The 15899-nt window shown below is 40.4% G+C and overlaps 1 protein-coding gene across 1 annotated transcript in view; it reads right to left on the bottom strand.

Annotated features, from left to right (window-relative positions):
• The window catches only part of LOC117821529 (plexin-A1-like), a 281657-nt gene that overhangs the window by 129305 nt on the left and 136453 nt on the right, over positions 1-15899 (bottom strand). Inside the window, exons 6-8 of the mRNA XM_034695886.1 lie at positions 14113-14236; positions 13722-13875; positions 11127-11226 (exon numbers count right to left, since the gene is read on the bottom strand). Coding sequence (XP_034551777.1) covers positions 11127-11226; positions 13722-13875; positions 14113-14236 — 378 coding nt within the window. The remainder of the gene's footprint in view (positions 1-11126; positions 11227-13721; positions 13876-14112; positions 14237-15899) is intronic.

Genomic DNA, 15899 nt, shown 5'->3' with positions numbered 1-15899 from the left:
ATAATACTGAATCCCTCCCCCGTTTTTCATTACCTGCACAAATGTGTGCTAACAAGGAGCTTAGGAGGGAGGCATGCTAGTTGTAGGCTGTCTTAATAAACACAAAGGTTGGTTTTACTCCCCACGTCTGCAGATTTGAAGATCCAGTGGATGATTTTTATTTATCATGGATAAGCGCTAGCGCTAGTTAGCATAGCTACATAGCTACATGTCGTAGCTGTAGCTGTGTACCAAGACACACGTCAACATGCTGACAAATAAAACAACAAGAAACACAGAATCTGTGACCAATCCTTCAGAAAAGGTCCCGCTGCCTTTCTGGCAGAGGTCGGTTTTACTCCCCACGTCTGCAGATTTGAAGATCTAGTGGATGATTTTTATTTATCATGGATAAGTGCTAGCGCTAGTTAGCATAGCCACATAGCTACATGTTCGTAGCTGTGTACCAAGACACACGTCTACATACTGATAAATAAAACAACAAGAAACACTAAATCTATGACCAATCGTTCAGAAAGGTCCTGTTACAGGCGCCTCTCCGTCAGGATCAGATTCTGGATCAGATTCAGAGGGTTGAAGTAACGCTATCTCTGAGCAGCCGTGTATATTCAGCCAACATGTAAACATTAGATCAACGTGCTGGAGAGCCGAGGCACATCCACTTCCGGAGGGGGCGTGGTCAGAGGGAAAACAGAGTGTTCTGAGGAGGACTGAAGAAGAGGGGTTTTCAGGCATGCCAAAATCTGATTTCAAAGTGTTCTTTTGAGCATAAACTTTAAAGACATGTTTTGGGGACCTCTTAGACCAATATATATTGATGAAAAAAGCGTGATATGTCACCTTTAAATTCAAAGCAGATTCCAGGAAATGGTTCTAAAAACTTGCTGCTGTCAGTCCTACCTTCTAAATTGTTCATTACATGTAGCATGAGAAACAGACCAATGGAAAGCCAGCGACTCTGACCTCAATTCATCATAGATTAGGTACAATGTTCTCAGGCAGAAGTGTCACCAACTAAAACACAGGAATAGAGGGGATGTGGATCAAAAGAAAACCTTCAACAGGGGACAGAAATCACACGCTGACAGGCTGACTGTGGACACGCACCAATACAGACGCACGACATCAAATGTTTATGGACAAATCTCCAAGAATCACATTGAAACGACAAGTGTAACCGTGTCCTCGTGCATTATGACTCTACTCCAGCTGTCAGCGAGGCTGAAGCAGACGCTACAGAGAGAGAAACTCCAAGATCCACTCCTCTCCTCTTATTCTTCATGCTGGAAGGCTTAAAGTGAACTAAGCTGGCACACCAAGATAAGCCTGTTTTATATAAGACGTGTTTATTTTATTCTACAGAGTGGAGAAAGCTTTATGAACATGTGCACAATCAAACACAGACACACAAACAAAAACAAGACTATTATGGCTGACACTAATAAAATATCTTAAAAACGGAGAAACAAAAAGGCTCCAGTTACATGTCTTTGGTGCCATATTCTTATCATTTGGTGTGGGAGGTCTGCACTGGATGAAAAACCTCTTGATTTTGAGCTAGCTAAAGTTTGATGTAAATGACGACAAAAAGTTCGGCAAACAATAATTATGGAGACTGACAGAAGTTGATGTTCGACAATTTAGAACAACTTTTTTCTCTTTCAGCGAAAACAAGTCCTCTCCTTTTTCTTACACTACTTATGAACTAATTTCCACTCAACTGGCCAAAGAAAAGCGAGCTCTAATTATACGTTATGTCAGTTCCCTCGCCCAGAGCCTGTCACTGTGCTCTCTCAGGCCTCCTACGACTCAACCTCCACAATGTCTGCTCGCCAACTCACATCCATCCAAGGAACTAACCGACAACCTATAAGGTCCATTGTATAAGGCTATCAACCAATTATCATTCTCAAGATCTCTGTTTCTCACGGTTGCAATTTATTTTGTAGTGTTCACTTTCCTGAAACCGCTTTCTCAATGGTTCCAGACATACATACAACTTCCATACATCAGACTGTGGCACATGTTCCTTCCATTTCTAAATCGAGCGGCAGGTCAAAGTTTCCTCTCTTGTCTTATGCACATTTATTTTCTTCCGCTTCTACTATATATTTACTGCATTCCTCTCCATCATCTCAAACACCTGTCTGCTTCCTGATAAAAATGCATACAGGACTAAAAAGTTTGATATGGATCATAAAAGTGTAGAGAAAGACTTCAAATCCATACTATCACCTGCTTTGCTGAATGTCTATGCACCAGATATAAGGCTAGAGGCACAGTTTGCTCAGCTTTGCATGAACCCAGAAAGCAGATGACCCTATTGAAAGGTAAAAAGTATGCCTACTGGTGCTCCTTAAACTCACAAATTAACACTTTACACCATGTTTGTGTAATCCTTACGTTATGCCAACTACACAAAAACAATCTAAAGCCCCTTCAAATCATGCACAAAACACAAGCGTTTTCCCAAATGAATCCTGGAGAGCTGCATGTTTGAATGCAAACAACAGAATTTCCACCGCATACTTTTTTCCACCATTATCCTGCAAGAAATAAGGGAGTTATTAAAATGCAGCAAGTAAAGAGGTCAGGGAAATTTGCAGTGAGTGAGTGGGTGGAGCGATGAACATCCCAGTTGTCCGTATTATGTTTCTACTGTTGTGTTTGCATTCTGGAAACATCCCATAACATGATGTAGTGATACAAAGACAGAGCAAATCTCCATTATGTTGGAGTCCTACTCCCCTCGTTGCTGTGAAAAGCATGTCTCAGCCGTAAGTTCCTGTAAAAATCTGAGGTAGAACGTCCTGAAATGATCCAGAAAATGTCAGGAGCTAATCTGTACAATGCATACTTTGAATTTCTTGTAAATTGCTTTCTGATCCTTAAGAAAAAAAAGAACGTCTTTGAAAGAGTAAGGAATTTCAGATTTTTGAGTACTTTGTAAGAAAAATATAATACAGAGTTCACTGTTTTAAAAGTGACCCCAGACAAAAACACCATTATAATGAGCCACCATGGGGATTTAAAGCAGGTCCTCTAGACTGAAGAACAACGACTCGGCTCACAATGCCACCCTGCAGCAGGAAACACTGACTTTAAGCTGAATCTTAGTCTAATCCTCACCCTCTCTTTGTCCCTCTGTCCTTGGTTTATTCAGATTTTGGAGGGTTACCTCCTAAAGCTTCTGTGTTTGAGTGACAGAGTGATAGGGGCTTCATATAGTCCGCCGTAAGCCAGTGAGACTCAACTGAACTGCAGCCTGAGCTTTATAATCAATGCCAGTGGATTTCCATGGGGAGACGGGGGGACTGAGGTTATGCTAACAGTCTGATGTTTGTTAGTAGAGCTGGTGAGCCAGTTCCTCCTCACTATTAACCCCGGGGTTTATCGATTTCTTGTTGCAGAGACACACACACTCACAGGCTTGTGTGTGCACATCCACTGCTGCTTTAACACACACTAACAGACTCTGGACATACTTCTACACACAAGCTGTCACCCATGTTGACATCTCAGCGTTCCTTTGAGTCACCTGGGCAGTGGAAACTTGTCCTACAGTAGAGCTGTCAATGCCTGGACAACTGGCTTGGGTAAGTGGCTGCACTGCTGCAATGTAGTCAATAAAATCCCCTGCTATTTAACAAGGCCTAGAAACAGAGCTGGGTCAAAAAGCCTTTTCATCTTCTCCATGCTTTTGTTCTAGTGAGGCTGGATCGATGGAACAAAGCTGTTCATATGCGAGCAGCGGGCCTGAACAAACGTATATGAGAGAAGTGAAGTATCATATGCTTGTTTTATTCCGGTCAATGCGGATAAGATCAAAGATAAAGCTGCACTTCTTTCACAACATGGAGGTAAGTCTTTAATGGAAGAGTTAATATGGCTACCTAAAAGATGAAGTGAGGTTGCATCACACTGTTTGAATCCTTATAAATTCTACAATACAGCTTTAATGTTTTGAAGCTGAAAGGTAAAACTTATGTCTTCATCATTTAAACTGTTCATAGGAGAGATTCCACAGCAAAGTGTGTGAGCTGTGTTACGTCAGTGACATGATTTTGCTCCTTCTCACTGCCTTTGGAGTATCGGGATCACATGACAAATACAATGTATGCAGAGAACAACAGGTAGCTTTGCTTTTCTGAGGTTTATTTACTGTTTACTTGATATTATTCTGTGTTATTTTGTGCTTCTACGATGGGTTATTACCATAGGCTGTATAAATAATCAACGTAGTATCCGTGACGTCACCCATCTATTTCTGAAGCGCTGTTTTGAGGCCAATCATCGGCAGCAGCCATAATGGAAATATTGGACTCAACCTAACTGCTGTCGAGCAAGTGTGACGTAAAGAGGCAGGCTTTGAGCCTGCCTCCTAGCCAACAGCGACAGTGTTCCCGCCTGTCAATCAAGTCAGCTGTGCCTCTCATAATGGAAAACTCAATCTTAATATCTTCAAAACTACTGCGTTATGAAAAAATTCACCCCCTGTACAGTGTGTGCCGATCAAGAAATTAGCTATCCAGACTACACTTGTTTTTGTACCAGGCTGTTAATATGTTGATTTCTGCTGTAAAGATCGTTTTTTTCAGTTGGTGTGTATGTGGTTTCCAGTACTTCCGGAGCCAGCCTGAAGTGGACACTCGATGAACTGCAGTTTTTAACACTTCCACAATAGCCTCAATTCTCGCTGCCGGAGGTTGCCACTTAGTAATGACTGGGTCATGTGTGTTTACTGTTTATAATTGTGTTCTACTTAGTCGTTCTTTTACCTATAGACTGAGATAACACTAAATCTCATGTTGTGATTTACGTGGATTACCATTTTATACCTGTTTTATTCAAATCTCTATACTTTGTACTTGTTTTATTCTGGAATTGGCCGGATGCTCTGTCATTCCTGTGCCTGACTTCCTATTGTGTCGATCTGCTCTGCTCAGTTTGATGCCTGCTGGATGCAAGCTCTATCCAAAATAGACTTGGGGCGTAGCTTCGGTGCAGCAGACTTGAGAGACGCTTCTGGGACAGATCTGAGGCACGCCATGGCGCTCTCTGTGGAAACTAAAGTGGGCAGGGAACTCGGTGCACATGCTTGCTGTGGAGCCAAGACACAATACAGCTTAAATGATCTCAAATATAGAACAGTGTAGATACAGCTTGATTAAAAAGACTTGCAAAACATTTAGGTTTTAGAGGTTACAGAAAAAAGAAGTATTAGTAGATACAGTGCCACTACTTTTATTGCTTATTGCGTTTTTTGGACTTCCATTGCCGAGCGTAAAGATTTAAAAGGCTAATTTGTTCTTTCTGTATCTGTAGGATGGCTGTAGTTCTGATTATGACATATTTTCTGTCAACATTAGTCCAAGTTGTCTTTAATGTGGACTGTTTAGGAGACAGATCAGACCAGCTCTTGTAGGTGAGCTATAAATAGGCCTCTTTGTGTTTCATCCAATAAAGCTCCAAAGTGAGTGGCAATAAAACGATGCAAACATCATTAAGTTATAAGGCGCGGGAACCGAACGAGGAGTTGAGATTCTCAACAGGGGACTCAGACTCATTATATGTTATTATTGCATCTTGTCACGGTAATGTCCAAAAGCAGTAAGTCTGAGAGTCTCAACCCTCAGTTTAATTAAACCGGGGCACACTTGTTGGAAAATGGAGCCACAGCTACTGCCACAAAAATGCAGGTAATGATGATGTCATCGTAAAAAAAAACTGCTTCTGACAAGATGAGTCTGAAAAGTGCCGGGAGACAGTGTATCATTGACATGCGGCTGGTCTCTGAACGAGAGGCAAAAAGCCTGGAAGTGAGAACCCTTCCTGGGGGGCCGGAGCGTGGGCGGGTCCCCTCCCTTGAGTGCCTCTTTTCTCTGCATACATTTCAGCCTTTTCATATTGTAATGGTCATGGTGGCCTGAGGCTGCAGCGCTAACCTTTTAGCTGTGTGGGACACATTATTCCTGACACAATGGGCACAATCTCTGTCTGGTTCGCTAACACTCTGCTTTAGATCTCTCTTTCCCTCTTCATGCCTCCTATCAGCTCTCAGGGAAACTGAGTTCTCTCCCTCGTCTCACTCTCCCCTCCAGCGCTCTCACCCCGTTTTGTTTCTCTTCCTCTCTTTAAACATGCATTATTCCTCCTCCCGCATGCTCAATTAAACTATTCCAAACCTCTTTTTTGATGCAAATTTCTAATATTGTAACAGCATATGTAAATAGCTTGCAGCGTAATTTGCTGCACTGAGTCTGTGCCTTCTGTCTCTGTGAGCTTCTCCTGACTGTGTTTGCACCTGTTTGTGTGTGTTTGTATGAGAATGTGTAAGTGTTTGTGCATCCATCTTTATGTGAGACTTAAAAGTAACACACAAGCCCGTCTGGCAACATGCCTGCAGGCCGCTCTGCTCGTGCATCTGTGCCGATACTGTATGCCTGTGCGTCTGCTGTGGCAACAGTTTCAGCCGCTCACCACGCCCACGAGGAGAACTCTATTATCTAAACGCTGTGGCTCATGCGCCTTCCAACACAGCAGGAGGTCAAAGATTCAGAGGTGAAAGGGGACGGCAGAGAGGGAGTGGTGTATAATATGTGGGTTTATGTTACAGCTGCTGCGATAATATCTGCACTGTAGTTTTATAGTCCTGCAGAGTCCTGAGGGGGCCAGGGAAGCCGACATCAAAGGCTCAAACAGCAGCATGCCTGTTTATGCAGCAACATGAGGGGGGGGCAAGGTGGGCCGGTTAATAAGAGGGACACACAAATCCAAAAAAATATATCCAAAACATGCATAAATAAACAGTACAGTGCAGCTACTCCGACACATCATGTTCACTCTCTACTTTCACACACACACACACACACATTCACAAAATAATCCAAAGCCATTGAACCAGGCCTGGAGGCCCTGAGAAGTGGCCCAGGTGAGCTCTCTCTCAAAGCCCACTACATTATGACGATCTCCACACAGGCACCCGGCTCCAGCTAATTAACCGCCTATTACTATGCAGATATATGCAGGGCCGAGAGCAGAGCGCAGGCAATAAATGGGCTTGATGAACGAGAGAGGGGCAAGAGAAGGGAGGAGGAGGGGAAGGGAATGGAGAGGCACGAGAGGGGTCGAGACGAGTGGAGAGAGGGATGGGGGAAGAGAAAGTAATAGGCAGACAAGAGGACGTTAAGAAGGCGGGAGAGGAAGAGAGTATCAGGGGGCTAAAGGGAAGGATGGTCACATGAAAGAGAATAAAAGCAGGACAAGTGCACTTTATGCTCCTTATTACTGTTTGCTGTTAATGCCAGTGATTCAGGTCTTAAAGGTTAGAAGCATAATTAGTGCTTTTGAGTTTTTAGCTCTTTTCAGTGTTTGGCTCTGGAACTTTTTTAATACAAATGCTTGAAAGCTCCAAACAAAAAGGTTTTATGTACCAAAAATTAGCAGCACAAAACAGTTGCCGGTCCACTGAATGATAATGTCATGCATTAATAAGAGGGAGAGAGCTTTTTCAGACTGGCTGCTGTCAAAGAAAGTAATTTATTTATCCCTTTTGATGGCTACATTATCAACTACGACAAATATTTCATGAGTTTGACTTTGCCATTTTTCTGTCAAACTCAAAGTTGTTCAGAAGACAGACAGAGGAGCTTGGTTGGCTGTCTGGAGGTAAGCAAATGTTGAGCATTATAAATCTTTTGTACTTTTGGATTTCTTTGCCTTGCTGATCCCTCATTCTTGGAAATCCCATCATGTTTTGTGCAGCAACCCAAGTATTTTCCATGGCCTATAAAAAACCATGACATCACTCTAGTAGCAGTACTAGTAGAGAATGAAAGTATGAGTGTATAAGCAAGTGTGTTCATGTATGATCTGAACTATTAGGCTAGCCAAGGTACTCCAATACAAATGAAACTGGGGCTTAAAACTAGGGATGGGCATTTCAAGCCAAAATACTATTCGATAATCACGAGCATTTATTCAGCGATTATTCGTAATCAAGCTCTCTGACAGCAGGAATGAAACGTCAAGTTGAGACAACAGTGACTGACACAAGACTTGTTGTGCAGCGGGTGTAGAAAGTTAAAGTAAACACTACATGGGACACCTGTCCCATTAGCAGTCCATTTGTGTGGCAGTCTGGGACAAGGTATTGCTGGTAGCAGGCAGGGCAGTGTCTGTCTCGATCTTTATGTTGGTGTTTCTGTGACGCAGCAGCGTGGCTGTTTTCATGTATGTTTACTTTTCACAGCCATGCTCATGCCTGTGCAAGACACTTTGATCAAATACAATCAAGAAATGCTCTCCGATGAAAGTACGTCTGGAGCAATGACTTAAAGGAGAGCACAGAGATCGCCAACCTAATTTCCTCAGGCAGTTCATTCCATAGCTGTGGAGCCTGGACTGAAAACGCCTTGTCCCCCTTTGTTTTCAGAGGATTTTTTGGGACCGAAAGCAGCTCTTTGCCTGAGGATCACAGATTGCACACTAGAGTGTATGGTGTTAAAAGGTCAGAGATAAAACTGGGACTGAGACCATGCAGGGCTTTAAAAATAACCAACTTTAAAGTAACTTCTTCTTTTACTATCTAATGAAGTTAGCATTCTTCTTCTTCTTAAAGCAGTTAGCAAACAGCTTTAAGAAGATCCAAAACCACCGTCTGATGGGAATACCATATTACAACCAGGCACCGGTGAAAAATTGTACTTGTAAAATTAGATAATATTCGCAATAATTCTTTGACTTTTAAAAAGTGAACAAATATTCAAGCATTCAACAATGATGTCCGATCATTACTTAAAACCCAGTCAAAACACTAAACACAGCAGCTTCACCTCAAAATCAAAGTCAATGAGGTGCTGTTTGGCACCCTTCACCAGAAGCACACTGAGCTACTTCTACTTTTGGGATGGTTTTTGTTTCCTTGTAACTTTAGATCTAGACCTTAACTGGATGATTCATTGATAAAGTTGAGAACTTGATGTGACTAAGGAACAGACAGTATTGGCTAGAAATGTTCACGTTTTTATGTTCTGACACTCTGACTCTTCCAAACAGACAAAAGAAATAAGTAAACAAAAAATACACCCCCTGTGATAGAGAGAACAACAGGATATGTAAACATTAGAGGAGAGAGTGCTGCTGACATCAATCTGCACTTGGCAAGCAAAAGAGAAATCCACTCTGAGTGTGCTGGAGCTGCATTTTCATTTCAGGTGTATTGACACAAAGTGCAGATATCTGAATGTGAGTCGGTGCCAGGTGGTCGACACCACAGTGAGAGAGAGAGAGAGCGATAGAGACTACGTGAGGAGTGAATCTCAGTCAGCGACTTTAGAGGAGCAGCCAAGAGTCATTCAGGGAACGACATTCTATTTGTTTTCATTTAACCTTTATTTAACAAGGCGGCTCAATTAAGATCACATCCTTCATCTGCCATCAGGCTGATCTCAGTGCTGTTTTCCTCTCTTCTCCCTCCCTGTCTTTAAGTGTGAGTTCAAATGACAATCAGTACAAGTATTTAAAGATGATAGCACGATTGAGACTGAACAACTAAAAGCATATGGTGTTTTGTCCTGGCTAGTAATAGTCCTGATGACTGCAGTTTGAATGTTGGCTCCAGACCTACTGAATCTGGAACAAGATGAGTCTATGTCAATGTTACCTTCTCTCTCAAAACGTTAAGTTAAAATGATTCAAATGCTTTTTTTGAGGTCAGCAGTGGATGTGCACACACATATTTTGAGTCAGACATATTTAATATATCTAACTTTCTGATGAATCCACTGTTCTGTAGAAAATACCAGTACCAAACTACAAACCAAATGTGGAAATGTCTGCTGTTGTTAGATGAAGAACCTGGAGACCACCATGGATTCAACTCTGCCTTTTAACCTTTTAGCTGCTTGGTGCTTTGAAGTGTTGTTGATTCATATACACTGTCATGTCACTTGATAAGATATTTCTTAAGGTCATTTGGACAAAACAAAGCAGTTCCAGTTTCAAAATTTTAAGATGATATGCACATAAAAAGATCTCATTTGGCTCCAAAAACTACAGGCCTCCTGGCTTTTGTTGGTGAACTGAAGACAGAAACTAACAAACACAGCTCTAAACGTCCCTCTATAGAGGTATGACAATCTACCCCTTAACTTCTGGAACAGCAAAATAACACATAGTAATTTTCTTTCCTTTTTTAAAAGGAAATAACATTTATTTTGCAGAGTGAAGAGTAAAGTTGTCTCTTTACCAGCCTGCAGAAAGCTGAAAGCATCAAATAGACAACAGGATTTACAGATTGTTGTTAAGCGAGGTCATGTAATCAGAGATAATTAACTCCAGCTATGTTGTGTCCGTGCAGCAAACAAAACAGGTGGCAACAAGACAAATCATTTATAAACTTCAAGCATGACAGAAATGGTTCATTTTTCATTGACCTCAACTTATACTACACAAACTAAACAAACCTTATACATGTGCCTTTACACTGCTCCCCTCTCTGAACTTAAAAGGGTACAGTATATGTATCCATTGTTTTACTTCCCCCTGCTCTTCTTCTCTTAAATACAGCCTCAGTGTGGAGTGTGCATAAACACAAAAACTGCTCTCATGCAGAGCTGAAAAGCTGATCATTATTCCTATACCTAAATTAGAGATCAGTCCTTTTTCCCGGGAAAACGAATGATGTATTTTCGCCACACAAGCCTGGCTGCCCTTTCAGGTCTTGCATGGCTAGGAATCGATTTATTATTTCACTCACCAGTAGTCGCTTCATTGCTTGAGATTTAATTAACTAATTGATTTGTAAAAAGCTTGAATACATTGAATAATGAATTAGCACAGGTTTCATGCTGTTCTCTCCATTCTTCATTATAGGATTTATTTGCAGGCCAATATTTTAGTGGGTTTTTCTTAAGGCCCATAGTAACCTTTGTAATGCTTTTTAAACATGCACAAGCCTGCATCATGCTGGGTCTGTGAACTTAAAGCATATATAAATAAAACTGGGGCTATTTAACTTAGAAAAAGGCTGTGCAGATATTTCTCTCTCTGTCTTTCTTTCGCTTCAATTTCCATCCCATTCAACCTTATTAAAATAGCCTTCATTGTGAAAGTTAAAAACTTACGATTGGTGGACGCTGCAGTTGTAGAAGACCAAATCCACACTGGCAAACTTCTTCCCCGTCTCCTTCGACTTCAGATGCAGCTTTATTACCCGTTGGTCACCTACAAAGAGACAGAACATCAAATTAAAAATGCTTTCTCCCTACAACAGCCTTCATATGTTTGTATAAGTGACTGTACAACTTGTTTAAGTGTATGGGAAATCTTTTGTGAACCAAGGAGCAAGTCAAAGCCCCATATATACACTGTGAAATGTTAACAGCTCCATTTTCTACAGTACTTGTCAATTTCTGTACATTTGACATTTTGAAACCTGAGTGTTTCTGCCGGAGTGTGAGCAGAGCCCGGAGCAGAATCAATAGAACCGGTGAGGAAGTTACCCAGTCAAGGCAACAGTTCAGCTGTCCACATAAATGTATGGCTTTTGTGCACAGAGTTTGTGAATCAGCAGTTTCTCATTTGATAATCCTGAAGCAATTGGTGCAGTTTAAAGAGCAGAATGAACCGTGTTTCTCACAGCTGAGTGAACAGACTGAATGAAGAAAACAATTTATGCTTGTGCAGCATCAGACAGAACTGCTCGACTGTAAAGCCTGGGACAATATGTGATCTTCTCTCTGACACTAAAGTTTGTTTAATGCCTGAAATGTCAGAAAACTTTTCTGTCTCAAAGTAAAACTTAAAAATAGAAAATAACACAAAATGCCCAACTTGGCTGCTGATGGAGCTGGACTAATTAATTGCAGGATATGCAAGACTTGGAAAGTGTGCAGTATTAAATCAGTAATCATTTGATGAATTGAATGATTTAATTCCCAATTTCAGTGACTGTGATGTTATCTCATCCCTCTCACCCTTACAATAATCGCATGCCCTCTAACCCAAGATTACCGAAGCTTACTGCCAACAAATGTAGCGACACAGCAACTGTGAGCTGGAGTAAAAACAAGCTAAGAGTTATTCTGAATGAAACCAACATCAACTATAAATCTACACAGACTGTATCAATAATATAAACAGTGCAATCTGTTTTATTTTTCTTAACTCATTTTATCATTTTATGGTGCCTTGATTTTATTTTGAGTGTCATTTTGTGTTATTTTAAAATGTAACTTCTTAACATGCTGCTATTGTGAAGAGCTGCTAAACTGCCTTTCATTGTTTCACAACAATGACATAAAGAAGTATTCTATTCTATTCTGGTCCAGATATGAACCATGGGCTATCAGAAGATGGACAAAACAACTGCTCCCTGAAAGTGAAGCTTCTGGTGACTGGATGCAGGTCATAAAGCCTGCCTCCTCCATTGTTACAGTTGAGACAGCGGGCAGACAATGTCAACTAAATGACATGTTGTTCTTATCATGCTGATGTATCTGCTAATATCAACAACCAATTTGGCAGTATTTTGGCTTCACTTTTCTTTTTTAATGGGGGATGATGGAAGCATGCCCCCCAAAAACATGGGCATGTATTGCAACAGCAACTACACTAACAACAAACCAGCAACAGAACACAAAGGGTCTGCTGCTGGAGGAAGAGTCAGCCTCAGTAGGGCGTCATGCTGTCATGGCTCCATAGCGCCATAGTTACTGGGTGCAGTCTTGGAAGAGGGACAGGAAAGTTGTTTCCAGTGCAAACACAAATACCTTCTGAATTAAACAATGGGTGTATGGGCTTAGAAAAACATTAACACCACCTTTAACATCTCCTCACTATCAGTTCTGCTGATTTAGCTTAACAAGGCTGGGAACAGTATGACACTGCTTTGAAGGCTAATTAGTGGACTGTTTTAGAAGTTAGAAAGAGCTCAGATACTGTGATTTTTTTAAAATTACAGAAGCAGCCTTTGATGGTTTATTAGGACTAACTAAAGCATCTTTGTCCTCAAAGCTGACCGTCTGATTAACATTTAATTGGCTGGAAGGTGAATGGGCAGTGAACCTGAACAACACCAGTGTCAGTGTCAGTATGAGACGTGGCTTCATAAAACAAAACTACACTTGCTCAAAAAGACAAAAAGTCCTCCAATGTATCCAGTACAATTCTGTTTTTAAACAATAACAACATATATGTATATTTTATTGAATTAAAGTCGGAGGTTTGTGATCCCTGCGCCATAAGAACAGTTTCCCCTAGGCTGTCACTCTACTAAACACTAAACCATAACAGTGTCATACCTATCAGATAAATACTCTCTGTAAATACACATGTAAATATACAATGCAACAACTCTCCAAGCAGAATTCCAGATTTCTATTTTTTGTATTATTTAACTACTATTTTTATAATGTAAAAACTACCTCTGCTACTCACCACTGCACTTTATCATATTATTTCAGCCTGTACATATTAGTAATGCCTATTTGTTGTTCTTTTGTATTTATAGCTGATGTTATTGTTATTATTTTTATTTTATTTTATTTGTATGTCTTATTCTTATGCCTTGTACAAAGAGAGCACAGTTTACCAAAGTCAAATTCCTTGTGTGTTCAAGCATACCTGGCCAATAAAGCTGATTCTGATTCTGATATTTCTACCATTTCAGATATTTTAAACATTGTATTCTTGCAAAGCTGAGATGTTTTCATTCATACCTTGGTCTCGTGTGATGGGGGCCACATCTTTGGTCGATGGGGACAGGCAGAATATCCGTCCACTGTAGATCCGTCCCTCCGTCTCTACATAGTCCTCAAAGGAGCAGTTCACCCCGGCCGACAGACTGGGCACATTCTGGGCCTGAAGGACCAACTAAGAGCAGAAAGAAGAGGAGGGGATACATGCTAAATCAATACAAGGTTTCTACTGAAGCACAGCAAAAAATGCTGCTCTAATATGGGACTCAAAACTCACTACTCATCTCCTTCTCAGAGTGACTGACCAAACGCCACGAGATGAGAGAGGAACACATTTCATTATAGCTCATTTCACCAGCCTCTCTCTTTTTCTGTCCATCTTTCCCATTCTTTTCACACAAACACATTTTACCTGCACTTCTGACATGGTGACAGAGATGGTGGTGGGTTGGACAGAGAGTCTGACACACTGCTCCACTCTGGTGGTGAAACGTTGAGGCTCCTCTGCTCGGTCACAGTGGTCTTTCTTTGAACACCTACAGAAAGAAAATACACAATTTAGGGTTGTCATGCTGACAGAACTTATAACTTTTACACCATACTAGTAAAGATAAAACAATGTTGATACCTATTTTTATACCTTGGCAAAAAAACATGTAAGTCCTGGTCACCTACAACTTGTTATCTTTCATGGTTTTTGCAGACAGTGCAGGTTTAGAAAGAGTCATTGAACAGAGACCAATATTTAGCTTGCTTTTAGTTTATATCAATGCAACTCAACCACCGCTGCTCTCTATTGTATCTATTGTAAAAATGACACAGATTTTATCGTTTCAAAGCATGTATTACTGCATTTTGTCAACCAATAAAATCTCTCTGGACAAACACAGATTCAGATTTCTTTATTAAAACATAAATCCAAATTTGAACATCTTACAGTTGTCCTGGTTTATGTAAAAGAAGTCTGTTTAGTACCATTGGATGTTTTCTTACAGAGAAGCATTCATGTCTTGTGATAGTTTCAGATGAATAGTTTTCCCATGATTTAGTTTGGTTAACTCTGATCAAATATGACATACCGTATGAATGGATGACAGTTAGAAATCTGAAATGGTCTATCTGTGCCTGAATTGACAATTTTTAGCTTATTGGTATGCCATTATGAGTATTTTAGAATGTGCATTTACCCAAGAGTCTTTAAAGCATGGAAATAAACCATAATTATTGTTAAAAGTAATAAAACTGTGATAAAATGTTCCAAAAAAAGTTTAAAAAACTGATGTTTTTCCATCACATTTAACTTAATTTATACAGATAATGATCCAAATAAATTCTAAATGGGAAAAGATAAGTGATCACTTAGCACTACGGTATTTGACCTCTGTGCGATTATTTTTTTGTTTTGAAAAGGCTGAATTTTTTGGGAGTGTGGCAAATGTGCTGTTTAAATAATGTTACATGCAAGAAAGATACAGTGCCTTCATTTTTGAAACATGAGGGTTTGATGTTAGGTGGTTGGGTCCCTCCATTAAAAGGAGACAGCAGGATGGAGACGGATAACTTTCTCAATAGCTTTATAACTTTACTGTCGCCACATTCAGACAGCATCAACATTAACACTTCCTTGTCCCTCAAACCTGAAAGGCTTTGTGTCCTCAAAATATATACAGCCTTAAGATCATTTTAGCAAAATGAGGTTGTTTTGCATACATTTTTTCTGGTTTTTATTTCAGATAAATCGAAACAGCACTATGCAAACAACGATGTCCTGTGTCGTTCTTCTGTTTTACATCACATTTATCGGTAAGAAACAATGTCAGCAACAAATGAACTTTATGAAACACAGAAACCTATTCTTCAAGTAGTTTGATGCAGTGTTGTTTTTGTGGGGCTAACACAGCAGTGAGTGTGATATATGCGAGTTGTTGTGCTCTCGCAGAAGAACCGAGTTTCAAAGACAGATTTGTTGTTTGCAGTTTGGTTCTTTGGATTGCAAATTTTGGTATTCTGACCCCAACATTTATGAGTATTAATACAGTTTGTAACCAGTACTGTATTTACCTTGATCCTTCTATAGTTTACTGTTTGTTAACAGTTCTTTTAAAATTCTGTTTGTGTACCATCATGATGATTTAAAACATCTCAGTAAAGCACAACAGTCAAATGTAGACGGAGCCTGATACACAGGCAGAGTGAAAA

The sequence above is a fragment of the Notolabrus celidotus genome, chromosome 11 (genome assembly GCF_009762535.1).
Source record: "Notolabrus celidotus isolate fNotCel1 chromosome 11, fNotCel1.pri, whole genome shotgun sequence".
NCBI classification, from domain to species: domain Eukaryota; kingdom Metazoa; phylum Chordata; class Actinopteri; order Labriformes; family Labridae; genus Notolabrus; species Notolabrus celidotus.
The sequence above is the reverse complement of the archived record's forward strand: the minus strand, read 5'-3'. Positions and strand labels throughout refer to the sequence as shown.